Here is a 23,369-nt window from a genome sequence, read left to right as displayed (position 1 = left end):
TGGCTCATTCCAGCAGTATTGATTACTTACTTTGTGTCTCCCTTCTGGGCAAGGTCTTGAACTCGTTTAGAATTAAACTTAGCTGAAACAACAGTTGACGTCAGTTCTGTTATCTTCAGAAAAGACCATATTAAAAAGTTTCCCACATCATTTGAATATCCTTTCCTACAGTTTCAAGATCCTGCCTAAGGGATTTATTGTTCAAGAAATGCAAGTAATATTTATGTTGATTTTTCTATGAGGGTTTTAGCATTTTCTCAAGTTGCAAAGAAAGGGAAGTGACTGTGTCATGGCAGATAAAATGTCTTGATAGGAGACATTTAATGTGTGGGATGTAAGGAGCAGTGGGTTTGGATGAAAACACCTATTTCCACAGGAGTTCAAAACATGAGTTTTGAAAGAGAACACTTAGAACAGTTCAGTTGTGTGACTGTCAGAGGACTCACAGCAAAGCTCTGCAGAGGGAACTGAGCTGCAGCTTAGAAACTAAGATATGAACAAAAGATAAGACAACTGAGAGTTGAGTCCTTGCTATAGAAAGTAACGTAAAATGAAACTTAAATAAGAGATAAATATTGTTCATGTTCCAAAGATCATATTTTCTTGATGACCTTGGACACTGACAATTGTGGATTCAGGATCTGGAATGATTGTCCTGGGTGTGTTTTTTATTACCACAGTAGACAGAAAAAGTGCTGCAAAGTTCAGGCTCAAAACCAGTGATGGACACACAGTACAGCACATCCTTTTTATTTCATTGTTCCCTAACATGCAGATTAAGATGTGAATTGGATTTCATGTTGAGAGAACATAATTTGTGTTGAATAAATTGAAAAGAAACTACATGAAATTAGATTCCTAAGTAAAGAGTTAGGTTCTTAATGGAGAGTTAAATAAAAATCCTCCCAGCAATACATGGCAAAAGCTTTTCAAGGAGGAAGCACAAGAGAAAGATGTGATTGCAGAGATAAACAGCAGAGCACTTGAACTTGATTGAAAAAGCACTTCAGGTGGAACTTCAATCCTTTGCCTATGGATTTCAGAGTGTATTACAACCACCTCTGTGCACAGAGCTAAAAGAAGAAGCTGCTCTTCTACAGAACAGATGCTTACCTTGTTTCTCCTGACATACAGAATAGCAGCACAGTAGGTCTCCACAGGAGATGTGCCTGGGAATTGCTCCTTTAGTCTTTTAATTTCCTCTGGTAAATTTTAAATTTTATTACAACAAAAAAATTACAAAGAACATCTTGAAAGAGTGCAGCCAGAGCTCCTCTCAAGGCTCCTCCACAGCCTCCCAGGCCTCAGAGGATGTAATGTAACTGTGAGAACCTTCAGCTCTCATGGATGACCTAACACTGCTTTCACCTTAGCTCACTGACCTGCCAGAGCTCGTTTGCAGTTAGGTGGAAAGGTCCTGAAGTCCTATTATCTGTAGCTGGAAATAGGGATCTGTTCAAATGAAGTAATTACTCGTTTATGAAGTAATCAAGTTGAGAAGTCAAGACCTGTTCATTTAGCTTCCTGAATTTAAAAATGCAAAAAGTAAATTACATGGATGGTTCATTGCCTCATCTGACATCTGCAGGTGAAATTGGAAAGTCTATAAAACGCTCTGTGTTTCATGTAGCCATTAATACTTTGTAGCTTAGGATAACAACTAATGCAAGGAAAAAGGAATTTCCTCTGTGGCAAGAGGAGAATGTTTAATGCTATGATTTTCACACAGTGGCAGTTAAAAAGGTGGGTTGTGTTTTTTCGTGGTGTCTTTTTTGTTGTTTTGGTTTCATTTAGGCTTTTTTTTTTGTGAAGTTACTAACTTTTCCATTGTAAAGAGTCCTGTTGTGCTGTCATCAGGGGTTTGTTTTCCTAGCCATGAAGGTTTGCTAAATAGTTTGTTTGACTCCAAAGTCAAGTTACTTGTTTGGGTTCCAGGAGGATCAGAATGATGAATAGTGAAAGATTATGCAATGAATAAGCTGAAGTAGCAAACATTTAAAATGCTTTTCAGCTGAAACATGTACACCAGAGTCCTGTTCTCACCATTCCTCCTAAAAACACTTTGTGAATTGAAATGTCATTAGATTGTCCTAACCTTTTCACATTTTTTGCAGTTATTCAGGTGGTGGATGTTTTTAATGTTTCTCTTTTTCCTTATATTTTTTTTAATACTAGTATCCACCTTTAACCTCTCCAGTTCCTGAATTTCTCAAAACTCCCTCCACAATCGAACAGCAGGTCACACGTTCCACTGCTGCCACCACCCTGACCACAAACACTGTCTCTGCAGCAAAGCCTGGGCCCACACTGGTGAAGGTGAGTGTCTGGAGCTCTGCTGTCCAAGGACAATGCTCTTCATCGCTGTCCTTTGCCAGTGCTGTGTGTCATGAAAAAATGCACGTGTTACAGAGCTCTAGTGCTCAGGGCAGTGTGCTGGGCTGGGACTGAGAGTCTGTGTGGCACTCATAGAGACCAGCTCGTTATTCCAGAGGTCCTTACAGTACAGCTGGCAAAGTTTTCCAAGCAGAAATACACATCACGTTGCTATGGAAGTCTTTAAGGAATAAGAACAGTAGATTTTTGCAGTACTGAGTTTCTACTTTGTCTTGGTGAAATTAATCCTAATTTAGTTTTGTATGGAGAATAATTTAGTAGGAACAGAGTCAACTGCATTCACAGTCTGCCTGTACCCAAACTGGTGAACATCACTGCTGCTTGGTCACAGCTTTTCTTAGCTGATGTATTGGAGAAGCAGAACAGGTTGTGAGAGAGAAGTGACTGTATCCCTGTGTTTGAGTGTGAGAACATGCTCAGTCTCTGTCCTGACTGGCCTAGCCAGCAGTGTGGAGAACAGTTTCAGCACAGCTGGAGAGGGGTTGGTGTTAGATGTTTGTTTCATTTCAGTAACTTTACAAATAACTTCAGCTGTGGAATGAAGCTATGTGTGTAGACTTTACCTAACTACACGAAATTAATGACCAGTTAAATTTACAGGATGACCTCTAATAGTTTCTAGTCTAAATTCAGCTGTATCCTTTGACATCCCAGGCCTTGTAGCAGCTTACTTAGGCAGGAACTTAAGGACAGATTCAGATTTCCCCTGAACAGGCTCTCTGGGTAACAAATGTGCAGGAATCAGCATTTCTGCTTTGATACCTTCTGTATGACTAGGTAACTGCCTTCAGCTTCTCCCTCAAAATAATTCTGAAGAGCCTGAAGGACAGGTTTCGTCAGCTGTTGCTGATAAGGGTATTGCTGGAGGTTTCATAAGAGTAATCCTGTGCTTTACATACAGCACTGTCCATGCTTTTAATCTAGACCTCTAGATGTTTCCAGATGCACTTCAGGATACCAACTCATACAAAGTGCTAAGTGGCTTTGAACTTAGCTGTTTAGGAAGAATAGCTCTTTGCAGTGACAGGTCATGACCCTGAGCTTCATTTGTGCCAAACTGTGACTTGATGACCTCTCCTTGTGCAAGGTATAATCCAGCTGGAGTATGTTAACTTTCCAAGGATAATAGATGATTTTTTGGGGAGGTTTGCAGGGATAATTGTGTTCAGCAACTCTTGGCAGGGACTGTGCTCCTGTGTGCTTTATCTCTGTTCCATGTGTAGCTGCTTTAAATCACATCTGTTATAGGTGTTTTGATCTTTTCCATCCATAAACAGCAAAGCCACCCAAAGAACCCAAATGATAAGCATCGAAGCAAGAAATGTAAAGAACCTAAGCCAAGGGTGAAAAAATTGAAGTATCATCAATATATTCCACCTGATCAGAAAGGTGAGAAAAATGAGCCACAGATGGACTCCAATTATGCTCGTCTGCTACAACAGCAGCAACTGTTTTTGCAGCTGCAGATCCTGAGCCAACAGCAACAACACTACAACTACCAGACAATTCTACCTGCACCGCTGAAGTATGTGAAGCATTGTTTGTGTCCTTTACAGAAAAGACAGATACATCAGTGATAGGCTTAGTGCTTTAGAAGTAAACAAGTTTACAGGTGTTAAAAGGTGGTTGGAACGAGAGAACCTCAATGGCTCTGTGCATCCCTGGAGGTATTACCTGCCTCATTTAACAGGGTGATCAGGTGATCTCTTGTGAAAATACTCCTGAAGTGTGATAGGCCTTGAAGTGGTCCTGGTAGCCTCTTGCCTGTCAGATGCATTTTCTTCTGACCAGATGCATGTTTGAAGCTCAGAAGCATTTATGCAAATCCAGAAAGTTTTGGCACTGTTTTCACTCTAGGTAGGCAGAACAGGAGAGCAGCTCACAGACCACGTTTCTACAGACACACACACACAATCATTGTGGCTTTACTGTCTTTTTACATCAGTTTCACAAAACACATTTTTGCAGTTTACAAATAAGACCTAACAATCGTTTTAAATTAGGTAAGATCTGTGTCTTATTTATAGCTTCATCTCTAATACTTAAATGAGCTCCTCATTAGTGCTAGTCCTTAGCACGTTTAACTGAGCAGTACATGTGCTGATGTATAGGTGAAAGCAGTGGGAAAAATAAATGTTTCAAGAGTTGACAGCACCCTAGAGCAAGGATTGGATTATCTGCAGTTGTATCATCCAAGACCAATCTTTTCCTAGAAGTGCTTGAAGTGTAACCTGCCACAGTCACACAGCCCTAAATCCAAATGGCTTTCAAAACTGCTTTTTCAAACGAGTTTTCACCGAGTTATTTTCCCTCAGCTAGTGAGGCTGGAGAAGTTCTAATGCCATCTGTGGTTGTATTTATAATTGCCATGTATCCTAACACTTGGACTGGCGACGCTGCCGAGTTCCCACGCGGCGTCTGTTCAGCACTGACATTTCAGAACCAGCAGAACAGAGTCACAGCTGATTTGTGGTACCTGGTGGCAATGAGATCCCTGTAGGAGATTCTGCTTTTGAGCACAGCTGATAAAAATGCACCATCTCCACAGTAAACTGCCTTCACTCAGCCCTTGTTCTGTGTGAACACTGGATTGTACGGGGTTGATACCAGGAGTTCAGTATCGTGGGGGTTTTACTGATGTCAGGCAAAAAACAAACTGGTTGCCCTAGCTAATGGTTAATTGATACAAACTGGTTTTGCAGTCCCCAGTCCTTAAGGGATAACACGATGACAGAACTATGTAGCCTAAGTTAGTGTGTTTATCTGACAGAAAAGATCAGCTTTCATCTCTGTTGTTCTACTGAAAACGTTTAATGGGAATGCATCTGTAAGAAACATTAGTTTGTTCATGAACTGGGTGGACACTAGGTTCAGAATCACAGCTACTTGACTGCCAACACTGACATTATTGTCCCTCTTATTACTGAAGGCCCCTGAATGACAAACAGAGCAGCAATGGGAACACCCCACTGAGCACACTGAACAGCAGCCCAACGTCGGCCGCCAGCTCCCCCAGGCAGAACAGCAGTGCTCCTGCCAGGAAACCAGGACCTCTGCCCTCCAGCCTGGATGACCTGAAGGTAAAAGATGATGAGCATTTGTCCATTCCTGTGCATTACTGTGGATTGTTGCTGTCAAGAAAATGCCCAGTAACTACCTAGTGATGGGAACTGAGCTTTCCTCCTAACCATGTAGAATAAGGTGGTCAAAGTTTTCATACACAACTCTTCTGCCTTTAGAGGCTTGATTCAGCTTCCCCCATGCATTTGTTCTAGCAGTGACAGATTGTGTAGGTCTCTTATTTTGATACCTTGGGTGAACTATGAGGTTCACTTCATGACAAGTTTTAGCCCTGGCAGATTTGAACACTGGAACAGTAATTTGCTCGCGACAGTTTCAGTGTATCGGTGCAGAGGTGTGGTTGAGCAGCCTAAATTAAAAGGTGCCTTAATAAAATGTATTCAGGGACTGCAGTAAAGCCAACACAGAAATAACACTGGTAAAAAAGAACAGGAAGGAGGAGATTATTTTACCAGAGTTCAGCACATCCTCTGAAAATGAACACTAAATTTTGCCGAAATTTCTGAAGTTATAACTGCGTAAACTCTGTTTACACTGCACCACGAAGGAATTGCATTTCTTCCTTCAGAAATACATTAACAGGAACTCACACTGTGAGGGACCTAATGGAAATGGACCTGAAGCAGCTCGTGGGGGTTTCAGAGTCAGATCTTTCACTAGCAAGTGCAGGAATGTGCCAAACCTGAGCAGCTGGTAAGGACATCTAGTGGGCACTTCATTCCCTCCTGCCTCTGCCAAGGCTTGGGTTGTGAGGGATGGCAGTGAGGATGTTTTAGACTTGAAGGGATAAAAAATGTGAAGCTTCAGAAGATCAGATTCTCAACACAGCAATGTACTGTCTTCAGTTAAGGCCAATCTCTTAATCTGAAACAAATGTATAAAATGCAGTTCAAACAAGAGTGTTTGGAGTAAGATTTTCAAACTTAGTAAAACCTTGTTAAGATACTTTAGGTGACACCTGGAGTCATGGTTTGTAGTGATCAAAGCCATCACTTACCATTTCTGCAGCAGTTCATTGGTGTTTCTGCCCACGTGGTGGCACTGACATGAGCCACACTTACAGACCTGCTGGTTCTGCCTTACCACTGAGTCAGCTAAACCAGTGCTGACTGAGAGTTCAGAAATAAATTGCTGAAAAACAGAAAAAATAGAACACACTCTCAAGTGCAGAGGGTAACAGACTGGGAGAAACAGCTGATGGTACAGAGTTATTTAACATAAAATTGCTGTGGTTTTTAGAGGTGGTAAATGTATTGCTGTGACTTTTCATCATTGCCACATCAGAGAGAGCTCTGACCTAAATTCTGGACTGGCTAAGTACTGAAGTCACTCCCTTTGATGCTGTCAGAGGTAGCTGTGACAGCCCAAACACTGCTCTTTGCTGTGGTGTATGTCTGTGATAAACAGGAGCCATTCACTGTGACTGCTCTTTTTTAGCTGATATTTTGAAGCACATAATTAATTTACACTCATCATATTTGCACTTTCCTTTGTCTGTAAGCTTATTGGAAAACTGAGAATATTTTTCGATCAGAAATTAATTTTGACTGCTTGAAGTGTGTGTGTAAGAGAAAGGCAGATGGCACAGAGCTGTGACTGTTCAGTTGCTAATTAGTGAGAGCCTTTGGTGTTTGTGGGGCTGTTGAATCAGCCAACTGACCTGAGAAAGGCTCTCAGACACAGATCTGTCTGTCCTGACGGTGTAACAAAGGGTTCAGCTTTTATCTGTGGTGCTGCCATCATCTACAGGTTTGCTCCAGAAGGTTTTAGCTCAGATCTGGAGCTGTGTTCATTTTTCCAACTTCAATATTCATGAAAAATCATCCTAAGTTTGCTACTGTTCATTGTACAACTGAGCACTGCTAAGATTTTTGGCTGCTGAAACAGTGAAGTAAGTAGCAGGTCCTGGAAATGTGGTCATGGATCATGCACAGTGTCAGAACCCACAGGTGTAATAACTAGCAAATGTTATTTTTCCATATTTTATTTTCTTATTGTCATGCTTTGCTTTATTTCAGGTAGCAGAGCTCAAAATGGAGTTGAAATTGAGGGGATTACCAGTGTCTGGAACAAAAACAGATCTTATCGAGCGCCTGAAGACATATCAAGATCTTAATAACAATGGGGTCGCTACGAGTACCTCTGTGACAGTGACCACTTCTGCTGGGGCCACAGGCAACACTGGGGAAGTGACTGTGGCATTCCCTGTGGCAACACTAAATAAACCAGTGGCTAATGCGATCTCCAACTTCCCTCCAGAGAAAACATCTACTGGACCTGTTAGCAAAGTGGTCAATACTGAGAACATCAGCTCTCCCTTGCCGATATCTCCATCTCCCTCGGAACAGTCTAGTCTGAGCACGGATGACACCAGCATGGCAGATACTTTCACAGAGATGATGACCATGATGTCACCCTCCCAGTTCTTAAGCACTTCCCCTCTCAGAGCAAACGATGAGAACCAGAACCGCAGTGGAAACATCTCAGCCATGGAGCTGGACGTGGCAGAAAAGGATCGCAAGCTCCAGGAGAAAGAAAAGCAGATCGAAGAGCTCAAAAGGAAACTGGAACAAGAGCAAAAGCTTGTGGAGGTATTGAAAATGCAACTTGAGGTTGAAAAACGGGGACAACAGCAGCAGTGTCAGAGTGCTGGTAGCTCAGCTGCTCTGGAGCAGAAGCAGTTCAGTGCTGCTGTCAAGGATGAAGCTGCTCTGGCTGACTGCTCCAGCACCAGCCCCTCTGTGCCCGTGGTCAGCCACCCCCTGGGACAGGCAGTGTACACGAGTGGACAGAACCCAGTTGCCAAAAAGGCAGTTATTATCAAGCAGGAGATACCTGTGGCCAAAGCTGAACCTCAGAATGCCATTTCTCAATTCTATGTGAGTCCACAGAGGCAGCCCCAGACTGCAGTTGTTGCCCAACCTCAAGCTTTATTAACTGCCCAAGGAACTGCACAGCTGCTCCTTCCACTGTCTATCCAGGGGCCGAATTCTGCCACTGCAGTGCAGCTACCCGTTGGAAATATCAAGCTGCAGGTAAGAGTGTTTCTGTTTGTCACTATGTAAGTGCATGGCACTATTTCAGAATTCAGTATAAACAGGTAAATGTGCTGCCTGTGAGATGAGTTTACAAGTCAGGCTTACCTTGTTTCTGCTTGAGGGAACAGTAGAAAAGAGCCAATCTGCTTACACCTGCTTGTAGCACTTGCTTTCTTCTCAACCTTTGCTCCCAAAAAGCAATGGCCTCACCATGTTGTGCCTCATGCACAATTTGTTTATGTTGACACTAGCATATACCACCACTGTGTTAACTTCAGCTTGCAATGGGAACTACAATCCTACCTCTTCATTTTGAGGTGTATCTGTTTGCAAAACTTGTATGAACTTTCTTGTGTTGTGATGGCTCATGATGTTTAAGAATGTCAGTGCCAGGTTATAGAACTCCAGTGGACTTACAAAAAGAAACTGGTGACAAAAATGTGTTTTTTTCTAGGCTGATTATAGGGAGTATCACAGTGAATAAATAGTATCCCAGTGAACGAATGCAGCATAAACCAAGATAGGCTGTAAATGTTGAGGTATAAGAGTAATCTGACCAAACTGAAACTGTGTGACCTGTTGGTCTAAAGTAGAAGGAAGCAGATAGTTCCCAGTGGCACAGCCAGATAAAATCCCCTCCACCCACCTGGTTATGGTGCCAGCAGAGTATTCCTTCACCTCCAGGGTGTACCTGGCTCTGGTCATGGTGCCATACTGTGGGCCAAGGCTTTGGTGTTTAGTGATCCTTGTTTGGGGTGTAAAATGCTGGTGTGGATGTGCCCCAGAGTCTGCAGTGAGAGCTGCACACCCAGAGCTGCACACCCAGATCTCCATCTGAATCATTCCAGAATGCTGCTAGAACTCTCTAACGTCCTTAAGAGCATCTTGTTCTGGCATTTCACTCCACTGGTGCTCCAGAGAGTTTTCCACTACTAGCTGAAATTCTTTCATGAGGTTAGAGTCACATTTCTTGTCTTTCATTGGCCATAAAAATTTACTATGGTCTTCTTAAAAACAACATTACATCATCAGTTTTGTCCTCTGGTTACTCAAACCCAGTTCTTACAGTCCTTTCTTACTGATCTGTGCTCTCTCTGTCCCTTATTTCACTGCTATTCACTGGACTCTTCTCCAGTTTGTCTTTATCTTTCTTGAACTCTGTTGGCAAAATAAACATCACCTTTTATCTGGGTACAAGCTGTGATTCCTGTGCACAGTCACACTCCTCCTTCCCAGAACACAATGCATTGCTGCTCTGCAGGGTCTGTGCAGTACGTTTTTACAGGCTGTAACTTGCTGTGAGATACGAATAATGCAAATATTTTATCTTCACCCTCTAGGCTCAGTCACAAGCTGGAATTCAGACCCCATCACAAATACCTGCTCCTCTTTCCTCCTCTGGCCTGGCCCAGGCAGCACCTCAGATGCACAATCCACAGGCAAAACAAAGCTCCATCACGCAGCACACACTCGCTCAGACCCAGCAAGGCAGAAAGGTTTGTGGATAGCAATAAGCATTGAGATGAAGAGTTGTGTAATCTGATTCCAGGCAGTGCTCTGAGAGCCTCTGGCCTGTCATCTGTGTTATACAGAAATGATCCAGTCACCTAACATCTGTGCCATGTTTTCCTGTGTAGCACAATGGATTTGTAACTCCTTCCCTTACCTGAATTTTAGTCTGTGCAAGACTTAATTTTTCAGTTTCTTTTTATCTTAATGGTGCTCTTAGGGCATGACTCTTACTATGTCCTTCCTCAGGCCTGGCACAAGTGCTGTGCTAGGTATTCCAGTCAGCTCTTGTTTGCTGCTGGCTCAAAAGGGAAGATTCTTATAGGCAATTCTTAAGAGGAAGCTTTTACCTGTGGCTTCAGAGATTTATTCATTTATACGAGTTCCTTTTAGTTTTCTTACTTTCCTTGTTGATTTCATCTTTGCTTGCAAAGAAAGCTATGGACTCATGTACTGAGGATGGCAAATCCAGTGAGTCGAAACCTCACCACAGCTCCTCTCAAGGAATGCAGAGAGCTCCTTCTCTGCCCAAAACAATCAGCCCTGCAGTGTCCCATTCCAGCAGAGGCTCAGCAGCACTGGGAGTACAGTTGTGATTGCCAATCCACTCCTGTTCATAGGGGAACTGATGCCAACCCATCAGCACCAGCCATCACAAAGGAACAGGTTTTCTCCTCCTCTGAGCCTCTCCCCGGCTGAGCTCTATTATTAGGAGCTCCGAGATTAGTTTGGGACCTTTATTGCTCCCTTATCAGTGCTATTGACTGTGGGGCTCCTGTTTCTGAGGACAGCAAGGCTTTGCAGCCTGCCCAGAGTAACTGATAATTCAGAAACAGTGGAAATTTCAGGATAAAGAGGGTAATTTTTACAGTCTGTTATGTAGCTGTTGCACAGTATCTCAGCCTCCAAAGTTTATACCTCAGTTTACAGAAGTGCATCATGACCCCATGTTCTGCTGTGAGCTGGGGCTTGTACTTGTGCAGTGTCACCTGATCTGCTTCTGCTCAGGCTCTTGTTCCAGATAACAACTTATCTGAGAAGATGTTGATTGTGCCTTGCCATTCTCTGGAGAGCTGGCTAATAATGGGGAACACAACCAAATGTTTTCCTTGAGACTGCTGTGCAGTCTGTTTCATTTCATGGACACTGAGGTTATCCTACAGAAGTCAAAACTGACATACATCCAAACACAGATTTTGTGCAGGTTCTCTGGGATCTGGTGAGGGGCTAATCTTGCCTTGTTAATTTGACAGATCCCACAGAGAAATTTTCCAGTCACCCTGAGGCAAGTACTTGTGCCAGAGACCAGCAACTTGCTTCCTTTGCTGCCTGGAAGTGTCTGCAGGGCATAACCTAGAACTGTACCCTCCAGTCTTCCCCCTCTTCAGATCAGTTGTCATGGAGACCACACAGTTCCCAGCAGAGTTCCCTCTGCATCTGGCTGCCCTGGAGCTAAACAACCTGCCTGGCCCAGCTCATCAGTTTTATCCTCTCCCTCACTACTCACAGATACTGTAGTTAAAATAAATTAGAATTATATGGCACAAACCAAACAATTCTCTCTTAAAAATTGCAGCACAGGACAAGTGTGGACACAGGTACTGGTTTGTATCAGGCAGGAATCAGTTCATGCTATTAACTGTCCACTAGGTGGGGAAATCGTGGCTATGGTATCAAACTGTTCCATAGGCTTCAGAATGTGTTTTGGAAAAATACTATTAGACATTCCTCATGCTTCATAGGAAGTTGCAGGAAAATACTTTTAGTTGGCAGTGACAAATGAAAGTCCCAGCACAAAGCTCCTTTCAAAGAGTGACTGGTCTGTATTTACAGGTTATCCCTCTGGAGGGGAAAATCAGTATAAGTAACATTCACTTCACAGGGAATTTAAGCAACAAGTATTTAAGGAAAAAACCTCCTAAACTTTATAAATGTAATTTACCCAATGTAACTAATTTTTTTTTTTGCTTTAAGAAACACAATCTAAAACTGATCTGTTAATCCTTTACAGGTTTTTCCACCTACCACATCAAATGCAGTATTTTCTTACCAGACTGCACCAGTTACAACACCTGCACAATCTTTTATTAGTAAAACATCCAGCTCTAACATTCACACTGGTGGCACTCAGGTTCCCACAGTGCAGAACGGACCTGCTACTCCCAGTAAGGTAAGGCTGGCCCAGAATGGTGAGAAAGCTGAGTGTTACAGCAGCATTCCCATGTGACTCTGTACACACTGCAGCTCACTCAGGGAAGGATGTTGTGTAGATTTTAATAACGTGCGTATGTGCGAGAAAGACAGGAGGAAACCATCTGATGACCTGTGCTAAGACATAGATTGGGGTGACAGAACAGAATGGTGTGTTTTGAATTCACTGCAGCATACTTAGTGTTCTGTTACTGCACACAGCCTGCCTCTCCATCTCAAGCCCAGCCCTACATTGTTCAGCAGCCTCTGTTCAACAGCACAGTGTCCAAGACTAAAGATCCTCCTCGTTACGAAGAGGCCATAAAACAGACCCGCAGCATCCAGGCCCCACACCGGGAGGTCAGTGTTGTCTCTAGAATTGTCAAACCATCACTTGCTTTAGGTTTTTATTTGCTGTCAAGATTGTCTGTCATACCCTGTTACTATTCTCAAAACTGTGTTTAACTACAGGACTCCTGTTCCATTATTCTTTTTCCATATCTCTTATTAAAGCAAGAGATACGTAAGTCCTACAGTGTCCAGTTGGTGATACATAAATTGTTGTCATTAACAGCTAACTTGTGCTGAGGATGTTTGATACCAGCCCTCACACTTAGGAAATACTTTCCCAAGTGAGTAAACAGAGGCTTCCTCTGAGAGAAAGCAGGTCAGGGTGCACCCCCAAAGTCCTGCAGTTATTCCCTCGGTACCAAACAGGGTCAGTGATCCTCATCCTGATCCCTAGTTTTCTGCACCTCTCTCCCAGGTTACCTTCATGAAATCTTTGTTGTGCTTTTCAGATTGTTTCCCTACTCCTTTGTACTGAGCCCCATCACAGGCATTCCAAGTGCCTCTCCAAACCACTTCTGTTCCCTAGATTGACAGTTTCATAGGGAGCACTTTAGTGTTGCTCATAGGTTAGTACTTATGTACTGTTGAGAGAAGCTAAGATTGATCAGCTTAGGAAAAACTACTCCAGGAAAGGGAATAATCCTGTTCTCCTGCACTACAGATTTCCAGTGCACACAGTCAGCAGATGGATGACCTGTTTGATATTCTCATCAAGAGTGGAGGTAAGCTCACTGACAGCTGTGTGATGTGCAGATTGAAAACCTGGTCAGAAAACTCAGTGCTATAATCAAGTGAACAACAGTAAAGAATTCCTTCAGGGAGAGGAGCTGGAAGCTGTCCAGCCTGAGTGAAACTAGGATTTCTGAAAGTTTGCAAACATCACCTATTAAAGAAAACATTTACCAAAACACATACAGTCAACCTGCTGTGGAACTTCTCTGCTTGCAAATGAGTCAGGCAGAGCTTTGCAATACCCTGTACAGCATTGGAATGATTAAAGAACACCTCAGGTTAGCACAGAGGTGTCTTACCAAAACTGGAAAAGCTGAGCAAGTCCATATAATGTTCATTGGAATTATACACCAAACAGAGTAAGGTAAGAGTTAAAGCATGTTGATACTAGATGTCATTAAATATTACTATGTGTTATCAACTCTGAACATCAAAGCTACATTAGTAGGAAAAGTAGGTATGAACTAGGTGGGGACATTAATGAGGAACAGCTTTGTCAGTTACCGTGAGGGAGTGATGGGAGAGGCACTGGAAAGTGATACAAAAGTAATTTGGCAATAAAAAGAGACTTTCAGGTTAATTGTAGGCTAAGAAGCCATTCCAGTACTGGAGTGTTGTCAGAGCAACAAAGTGACTCTTGCTGCAGATGCATCCCAAAGTAGGCAAAGAAGGGGAGAAGTTGTAAGCCTGAGAATATTATGTCATTCCCTTTCCTGATCTCAAGAGTGTTTGTTTTTATTACAGAGATTTCCCTTCCGATAAAGGAAGAACCATCTCCCATATCCAAAATGAGACCAGTGACAGCCAACATCACCACAATGCCAGTGAACACGGTGATCTCCCGTCCACCCCCACAGATCCAGATGGCTCCTCCTCCTGTGTCCTTAGAACCAACAACCAGCCTGTCTATAAGTCTGGAAAACCAACTTGAAGCCCTCCTGGATGGAACTTTACCATCAGGTAACGAGATTCCTCAACTGACCAGCAGCACTGAGGACGGAGAGTCGTTCTCCTTAATTGAAGACCTCCAGAATGATCTGCTTAACCACTCGAGCATTTTAGATCACTCTCACTCACCCATGGAAACATCCGACCCACAGTTCACCACTAACAGTTCTTGTCTGTCTCTGGACCTTCCCGATACAAACCTGGACAATATGGAATGGTTAGACATTACAATGCCCAACTCCTCCTCTGGACTTACTCCTCTCAGCTCTGCCGCCCCGAGCGTCTTTTCCACTGACTTCCTAGATCCACAGGATCTACAGTTGCACTGGGATTAAGCTACAGCCAATGAGAACACAACCTGCAAGTCTCTTTACAGCAGAGGTCCATTCTTACACCATTCTGATGGCAGTTCATGTAAAGTAAGACGGTAATGTTGGGAAGAACAAAGGCTTGAAGCTAATTCCTTATCGATTTTCAAGTTTACAAGGGTGAATTACTTTTTGCTCCTGTCAGTAATGCAGATCAGGGCCCCAGGAAAGCTATTTCACAAGGCAAGAAAGGATGACTGTCCTTACTGGTTAGATGTACCCCAAGGTAAATGCATCACAAATATTTAAGCAAGACGTTATGTCTCTGACTTTGCAACACAAAGTGAGCAACACAACATGGCTAAACTTGGAGTGGGGATGTCAACTGTCTGTCTGGACACAGTGAGCAGATGTCTGGGGGAGGGTGATGAGGTATCACTGCACTTCATTGTTCCTGTGGATAGCCTGAGCCAGGTTCAGAACTCAGCACGAGGGCAAAGGCAGGTAGAAGCACTGGCTGGTTCAGTGAAATTTCATATAGCTAGTCTCTTCATTTGTTCAAGTTGTTTTTATATTTTGGTTTTGTGGGGTTTTTTTTAAAACACTTCCCCCATTCTTTAATCATGAGGGAGGAATTTAACTGCATCCAAAGGGATATTAAGTGTAACTGCAAGAAATCCACTGTAGCTATGCCAGGTAATATTGAGAACACTGAATTTTCTATAGCAATGCTCTGGATTTGATAGCTAGGTTTTAATGTGTATATCAGACAGTTATTTGTATACTCTTTTACCTTTATATAGCTTATTTTTGTGAACAGAGGGGAACACAGTGGTCTTCAAACAAGAGGTTACTACAATGGAAATAAACATCCTACTTTGCTCTGTTTGAGGATATTTGTTAGGTCATCAAATCCAGTATCTCAGCATATTAGAACAGTTTGAGGACCTAGAAAAGTGTAATTAATGCTGTTGTACACTATGATCCTGCAACATCTATGCAAGAACAGGCCCAGAGCCCTCAGTGAGAGATGTTTGTAGGATGAGTTGGAGGGGACAGTACTGACAGGACAACCATCATTTAGAGCAAATGTGTCATCTGTTGAACAGCTCTGTCTACCACTACATCACACCAGGGAAGCTGCTCAGTGTTCCTGTTCCTAAACACTGAATGGCAGTGTGTTTTGTGATGAGAAGGCACATTTCGTACCTGAAACAGATCATAGCAAAAATCAAGCTCTTACCTCACAGCACACCACATGACGAGTATTTTTTTAAATCCCTCGGTTGTTTCCAGAGTCTGTTAGGAAAAGCAGTTAGAAAAACAAACAATGCAAATAGGATTAATATACTTTGACATTCTCTGGTTGCCTCTCAGGTAGTAGCTGTTAAATGTTGCCATAGGTGATGGTGGCTGATAATCAAACATAAAATTGGAATTGTTTCCCATTAGGGAATTCCATAATTAGGATAAAAGGAAACAGTTCTCTGTTTCCTGAAATAAGGAAATGTGGTATGTTTTCTAGTCTGAAAACTAATCTCAGTGCATGGTTCTTTCCTCACCACCAACCTTCAAAAAAATCAAAGTTTCATAGGACTGAATAAAAAACCACCCTGAAGTTTTTGCTCCTGTCTTAGAATAATGCTAAGTATCAAAAACACTGAGAACACAAAGTAGCTGTTAACTACTCAGCAACCTTTAGCACAGAAAGAAAACCAACACAATCAAACACAATCCTTAGGTCAAAGTGTTGTGCAATTAGCTGTAAATTGGTGTCTCCAGAGACAATGCAGTCTGGTCTGCTAATGCTGCAGAACTCCATTGGCTTCAGTAAAATGGGGATTGTATCACTGACACAGGATTTGAACTGGTACCCTATGTTTTATCATATCACCTACAGCACTTTAAATCATTATGTACCTTTACTAGTTTTACTGGCCAAGCTTTACTTTAAGAGGAAACTAAGAACAGCAAAACAATCTGTGGAGATTTTCACTACAACAGAGGAAGCTGAAAGACATATTTCCTTATTCCTTCTTGCTCTGCCTGCAATACTTGAGTACTACACTACATGTGGACTGTCTGCCTTAAGTTTGGATGGGATAGGACTCTTCAGTGACACTGAACACTCACATTCAACTGTCTGCATTCCTTTCCACCACACTCTGAGATACTAAGTGCCCTCAGCTGTTAGAGTAGGAATTGAGGACTCTGTCTGATAGGAACAACTCTGAATGAAATTTAGTGTTCTGCAGTACTGTCAGTTTATGGTGTGTGACAAGCCAGACATCCTACCACGTGTGTGGTTAGTTACCCCTTTCTGACCCTGCCTTCTGATGAAACAAGAGGCAAGCAAATTAATTTATAGAGGACAAATTAACCTAGAGCAACTGTACTGTCGTTTTGATGTGCTGTAAATAGAGCTTCAGACTGGCAGAGTCATCCTGCTACAGAACTACCCTTATTGGCAGCGCAGAATGTTAACTAACCCATAGGAATCTGTGTGCAGAAACCAACCCAACCAGCTGAGATGTCTTGTTACCAGTACAGTATAGCTTTCTACTCTGTTTGAAAACAAAAATCGTTAAAACATTAAGGGATCATTTTAGTTTCTGAAGTAATAGGGAATGTGTGATTACTTTTTTGTACATTTCAGACTTGTGTATTAAACCTTCTATATAATGGTTTGCTTTAGACTTTGTTCTGAAATGTGGTGTTTGCCATAGCTGTATATGCCTGTTCATGGCAGAAATAGGTTTTGCTTAGACTTTTGTGTGTGCATGTTTTACATGGAAATGTTTGTAGCACAAATACAATACATGGTAGAAATTTAATCACAGCTGTGCAGCTTGGCTGCACAGCCCTGAATCTCTCTCATTCAGAGAACAGTTGCAGAGGAATGCACTGGCACTAATTGGCCGTTTGATGGCTGCAGTATACTAACAGTTCATCCTCTCAAAGCTGGTGTTGGTAGAACACCGTTGTGTCAGCGTGGAAATCAAACGTTGGTGTTTACACTTCTGGACACAGAGAGGTCAGACAGGTTTGACAAGGCTCATGTCAATCTGCCTTCAGCACAGAGCTGGGATGTGTTAGCACTTTCAGTGCCATCAGCATCAGTTACGGCAACTAAGTTTACAGGCAAAATTTTGTTCAGCGTTATGAACAATGAAAAAAAAGTCATAAATATAGCAGTTCTCCCCGAGAATAAAAGTAATTTATGGCAGTTGTTCCCTACAGAAATTCAGAGTGTAATCCAGCAGTGTGGGCTTGCACAATCAGACCCTTACAAAGCTGAGGCCACAGCTGGCAGATAGAATATCACTGTTTAACACTGACATCTTTCCCAGGCACCTTCGGGAAAGGTGGTGATAAAACAGAGGTGTCAATGTTAGCCTGGTATGTTCTACAATCTCAAGCCCTCAGCTGCCTCAGAAGTGTAGGCACCGTGATGGGAAGTGGAGCAGAAGCTGCTGAACTCTTTTCAGGGCAGAGAAGATGCAGTCACAGAATCCATGGAACTGGAAGGGCATTATGTGATCACAGCTCACCCACGGACACAGTGTCTGCTTGGGCACCTCCAGTGTCCTGTCAACTGAAAGCAAACTTAATAAAACTGGAAAAAAATCCTTCCACTTATCTCTAGGAAATGTTCTGTTGAAACTCTTTACACAGTGGTCTATTAAGTGGCCTCTCAGTGACTTCTGTTTCACGTAAGAGATGTGGAATTGAGTCACATATAGTATCTACATGGCCAATAAAGCATCCGTGAAACCCTGAAGTAATCTCAAATACTCCTTTTATACCAGTTTGCTAGGACTAAAGTGCAAAAAAGAGACACCTACATCATTCTGTAGTGTCCAGTACTGAATATAAAGACTTTTTAAGTTAAAAGTGCATAAATGTATTTGTAGAAATCTAGCCAAAAAAAAAAAAAAAGCCATCCTAGCTATGAGAGCAACATCTCAAAACAAGGCAGGGAATGGTTAGTAACTATATAATCACACTATTTTTGTAAAAAAATACAGCTCAAATATTCAAAACAGCCTAGAATAAATTATAATAATATAAAAGTCTAAATAGGAACCAAAGCATTGCCATTTATATTGCCAAAGGAGGCACTTTGTATTTTGAAGCATAGCAAATGAAACCCCCCAGAAGTGTTATCCATACTTTTTTAAAATTAAGGATGTAGATATTTTCAAAGCTGTTTTTGATGTTTAACAGTACAGATTTGTTTTTGTTGTTTGAGAAATTTGTAGTAAGTACTAGCACAGGCTTTTCTCCAGGTAGGATTCTCTTCACAGTGCTGCTTGCAGTAGGAGTAACGCTAACCCTGGCGGGTGATTCTCCTCTCCTTGTCACAGTCACAACTATGTCTTAGCATCTCATTTGGTGGCAAGAAGAAGACAGACACCTGTCCCTGGGGCCCTCTTCATCTAAGCACTACTTTACTAAATGCAAATTATGGCAATCAGGGCGTCAGTTTATGTATTGCCTTTCTCTAAGAAACCATGATGCCTTTGTATTTGCTGTTTGCACCCCCGAGATCAATTCCATATGTTTGAATGCCATATGTTTTGCACATTGTACTGTATATATGTAATGCATACTGTATTTTTATATGTGTACTACATTTATCAAATATTTTGTACATAGTGGCAATATTGTAGCTACTGAGGAAATGTTTGATATTTCAGCATTTTTGCTAAGTGTCTCAAATAAAAAAGGAAAACTGTGTTCGTTCGTCTGTGGTTAATACTTCACTGTTAGTAACCAACAAAATCTCTGACCTTTGAGTCTGAAACAATGTGCCCTATGGTCTAAGTACCTGTCTCACAAAAAGGAGTAAGAATGAAAGCTGCACTAGGACAAACTGCAAAAGAGTGAAGGTTTGTCGTCAGAAGCAGAGCCAAAATCTGTAACAACAGAGATTTTCTGAACTCTCAAAGTTTAGGTTTGAAATTTGTATTTTTTTAAGCAATATTAATGTATAGAGTCATAGACTTATAGAAAGGACCTTAAAGTTCATCTGGTTCCACCCCCTGCCCTGGGCAGGGACACCTCCCACCAGCCCAGGGTGCTCAGAGCCCCATCCAGCCTGGCCTGGAACACTCCCATGGATGGGACATCCACAGCTTCTCTGGGCAACTCATTCTAACATCTCACCACCCTCACAGTAAAAAAATTCTTCCTAATATCCAATGTAAAGCCACTCTCTTTCAGTTTGAGCCATTTCCCCTTGCCCTGTCACTTTATGCTCTTGTAATGCACTTTCATTCATGACGTTCCTGAATTCTTTCAAGATCTGCTAGGCTGTGGGATTTCAGATCTGCCATTTGTGCTCTGCTCAGCTTGTGTTCTAGAACACCTTGCTGCATTTCTTCAGGGCAATGAGCTATGAGCACATATGCACAAGCTTCTTTGCATCATGAAGATGCTTCATTGAAATATTCACTGTCACACTCCATGTGATGGCAGTCTGTCCTACATCCCTCACCCTTTGTTCAGTAAAGTCTGTTCTGCACTGCTGACATCACAACTCAGCCAAGCATTAAAAAAACCCTTAAAGTATAGTAAGGAAAACTGAACCAATAAAAGTTTAGTAATACACTCTGTAAATTTCATTTACCTTTTCTCTCTGAACTTTAACCACTGTGACAGTTTGTAGGTATATATGCCATCAACACCTTCAGCTATCACACACCAAACTCAAATGCTGCAAAACAAGTGATGCATTTGTGCATTACAGGAAGTACAGGTGGAGTGTAACCTATAAAACCTATAAAATACTTGTTTTGGTGCCACGTGGCAATCTGGGGCCTGATTATTTGACAGTGACAAATACAAACACCTAACCCTCCTCACAGACTCTGTATTAATATCATGATGTAAACACAAAACAAGACAAAGCTAGAGATTGTGCTGGATGAACCTTCCCACAAGCTAACCCTGGTTTTCAGCAAAACCTCATTAAAACCTGTTCCACAATGGCTATCACATCTGTCCTTACTCTGCACATTAAATTCTACCTGCTCCTGCCTGTTGGCTCATCGTGTTTTGTACAGATGTTGCTGGAGTGGTGTATTTCTTAGAATATTTGTACTGGATCATGTCAGAGATGTTTCTTTAACAGCAAAGAAAGCATCCTGATTTCCCCACACTCAACCCTACCAAGACCTTCCCAATGGACAGTTAAAGTAGCAAGTTAGAGCATCTGAGACCCAACAACTAGGTGTTTGGGGGGGTTGCAGTTACATGTTTATCCACAAATGTAACAAGTAAGTCTAAAAATATTTCCCTTTGTGTAAAAAAAAAAATCATGTGTAGATGAGTGTCCAATCTTCTCTGCAGCTAAAGGACTGCAGAGCCCCTGTACTGTAACTGTGTCCATCAAACCTCTCCAAGACAACTGCTGCAGGTTAAAACTGAACAGAAAGATTCTTTCCTAAAGCCTGAACAAAGGTAACTGCAAAGTGAGGAGCATTCCAGCTCCCCCACAGCAAATCTTTACAGCTCAGCTGCACCACATCCACCTAAACAGGACCATTCCCCTACATCTCCCCCGAAGACTTGGGGTGCCTCAAAAGGCCTAGATCTGTACACAGACATCAAAGCCCTTCCTAAAGCAACATCTAGATGGCTGAGGCTTGGGCAAAGAAGACAAAAAAACAACTGGTGATTATTTTCTCCTTCCAACAAAATCTCTGACATGATTTTTCCAGCACTGGAGCTCTCTGCAGTCATTTCTAAAAGCCATGCTGTGTTCAAAACCAGGTCTTGTCAGAACTCTGCACGAGGAGGATGTGGCTTAAAGAGTAAAAGCTTCCACATGGAGCTCAGGCAAGAGCAATAACCAGCACAAAAGACACCACCAAACAAAAGTACCCAGACAGCAAAAGGGCAGTTACACATCTTAAACTTCTATTTTTAGTTATAAAAAAGTATTGTCATGACAAATCAGCTCACCATCAATCAGCACTTTGATTACACACATAGAAGCAATTTTTCCCGACACATTGAGAAGACTCAGACAAGTTTGTTAAACCAAATCAATCATTTCCCCTTAATCAGATCTTTACGACTTCAAACTGAAGTTTCCATCTCCCCTTACAGTCAAGGCAGAACTTTCCAACAGAAGTTGATTTACCATTAAATGCTATTTCTGATGCCAACCAAACATTTATTGAAAAGTAGTGTGATTGAAGAGATAAAACTCACACGAATTCCACAAACAATTCAACAGCCTCCTCTGATTCTCCCACCATAAAGTCACCTCTCAGCCCACAGAGAGCCAAAACCAGGGATAAATCAAACACAGACATGAGCTGCACTGTGATAACAAGTCATTACTGGCAAGTATGGCACATCCAAGAGCTTATTTTGTAATGAGCTGTAAAGCCAAAATGGAGTGACACCAAACACGATTGATTAAAGCTGAACTCCTTCCTGCTGCCAGTTTGGGCAACTCTCCTCCAGCCTGGTGAGAAAACCCTGAGCCCTCTGAGGTCACTCCCTCCCAAAAGCAGCAGGTGAGAGAGCTGAGTGAGGCAGTTTGCACTCACACACACACTGCAGTGACCACAGACAAAAGCAGAACACAACAGTACTCCTTTCCCTTCACACCTTTCCATAATCCACATGAGAACATGTCCTAGTGATGGACAGGACCAGCAGAAATTCCAGCAAGCACCAGTGCTGGGCAGGCTGCAGGGACTGCAAAATCAGCATTCAGCACCTTTGGGGCTGCTATTCCAGAGCAGCAGCAAACACCAGAGACATGGGCTGAGTACCCAGCAAGGTGGTTTAAAGGAGACACCTGTGACTGCAAGTGAAGCTAATTCCAGCTCCTGTTTGCTCAAACACAGGCAGGGAGGTATCACAAAGAAGTGAAAATGGTAACTTTCAAAAAAACTAAAATCTGTTCATACAACCAAGCCAGGCATGAATTTCCCTGATAACAGTTCAAAGAACATCCCAGAAGGATACACAAACATTTCCCTGCTCGGCGCAGAGTGGTTCCACCAGATGCACCTTTGAAAGTCTCTTCCAAACCAAACCATCCTAGCTCTGTATCAATCCTTTCATGCACCTGCATTTCCCCTCAGAATTACCATCAGTGACTCTGTAGAGCCTCAGCAGTGTGTTCACACACTTCTTCCACCCAGAAACAAAAACGAACCTAAAACTCGCACGTCCAGCAGAAGTTTCAGGGAAAATTTAAAGCAACCTCCCACAACGAACACTCAATGAAAACGAAAGGCTTTGTTTTCAGGACACATTTATAAAAATCTAGGAAAAGAAATACATATTGTACTCTCTTTCCTGCACATCACAACACCGAGTTGCTGAGGGGACGCTCACCACGCGCTAAGTATTTACCATCGAACCATCCCAACGTTTTGCATTTCGCTTCTCCTCGAGGAGGAAAGTTTTAATCCCTTTCCCGTTCTCGCCGTGGCTGTTCCCGCTCCGTTCCCGGTGTTTCTCCCCGAGGTGGGAAAGTTTTAATCCCTTTCCCGTTCTCACCGTGGCTGTTCCCGCTCCGTTCTCGGTGTTTCTCCCTGAGGTATTTTCCCCTCACTCTCTCCAGTTTCTCTCCAGTTTCTCTCCGGGGTCTTTTCCCCCCTCAGTGTGTGCGCATGCGCGCGCGGTCCCGCGCGGCCCAGCGATACCAGTGCGCCCGCGCAGCCCCATAACGCAGGCGCGGTGGCCAAGTGGTAAGGCGTCGGTCTCGTAAACCGAAGATCACGGGTTCGAACCCCGTCCGTGCCTTGTGGCGGGGGGGGGGGGGGGGGGGGGGGGCGGGCGTGTTTTT

At 42.7% G+C, this 23,369-nt stretch overlaps 1 protein-coding gene and 1 non-coding gene across 2 annotated transcripts in view; both read left to right on the top strand.

Annotated features, from left to right (window-relative positions):
• MKL2 (MKL/myocardin-like 2) overlaps positions 1-14,791 on the top strand; it is a 31,199-nt gene extending 16,408 nt beyond the window's left edge. Inside the window, exons 7-15 of the mRNA XM_009076787.1 lie at positions 2,176-2,316; positions 3,672-3,919; positions 5,324-5,474; positions 7,494-8,510; positions 9,854-10,009; positions 12,034-12,192; positions 12,435-12,572; positions 13,225-13,285; positions 14,040-14,791. Of these exons, the coding sequence (XP_009075035.1) occupies positions 2,176-2,316; positions 3,672-3,919; positions 5,324-5,474; positions 7,494-8,510; positions 9,854-10,009; positions 12,034-12,192; positions 12,435-12,572; positions 13,225-13,285; positions 14,040-14,578 (2,610 nt within the window). The 3' untranslated portion in view covers positions 14,579-14,791. The remainder of the gene's footprint in view (positions 1-2,175; positions 2,317-3,671; positions 3,920-5,323; positions 5,475-7,493; positions 8,511-9,853; positions 10,010-12,033; positions 12,193-12,434; positions 12,573-13,224; positions 13,286-14,039) is intronic.
• An 8,463-nt stretch (positions 14,792-23,254) lies between these two features.
• Positions 23,255-23,326, top strand: TRNAT-CGU. Its single transcript has one exon. It is a non-coding gene; the product is annotated as a tRNA-Thr (tRNA).
• The last annotated feature ends 43 nt before the right edge of the window (positions 23,327-23,369 follow it).

Source organism: Acanthisitta chloris, unplaced genomic scaffold, assembly GCF_000695815.1.
Source record: "Acanthisitta chloris isolate BGI_N310 unplaced genomic scaffold, ASM69581v1 scaffold28506, whole genome shotgun sequence".
Lineage (NCBI taxonomy): Eukaryota > Metazoa > Chordata > Aves > Passeriformes > Acanthisittidae > Acanthisitta > Acanthisitta chloris.
This window is presented reverse-complemented; position numbering and strand designations above follow the sequence as displayed.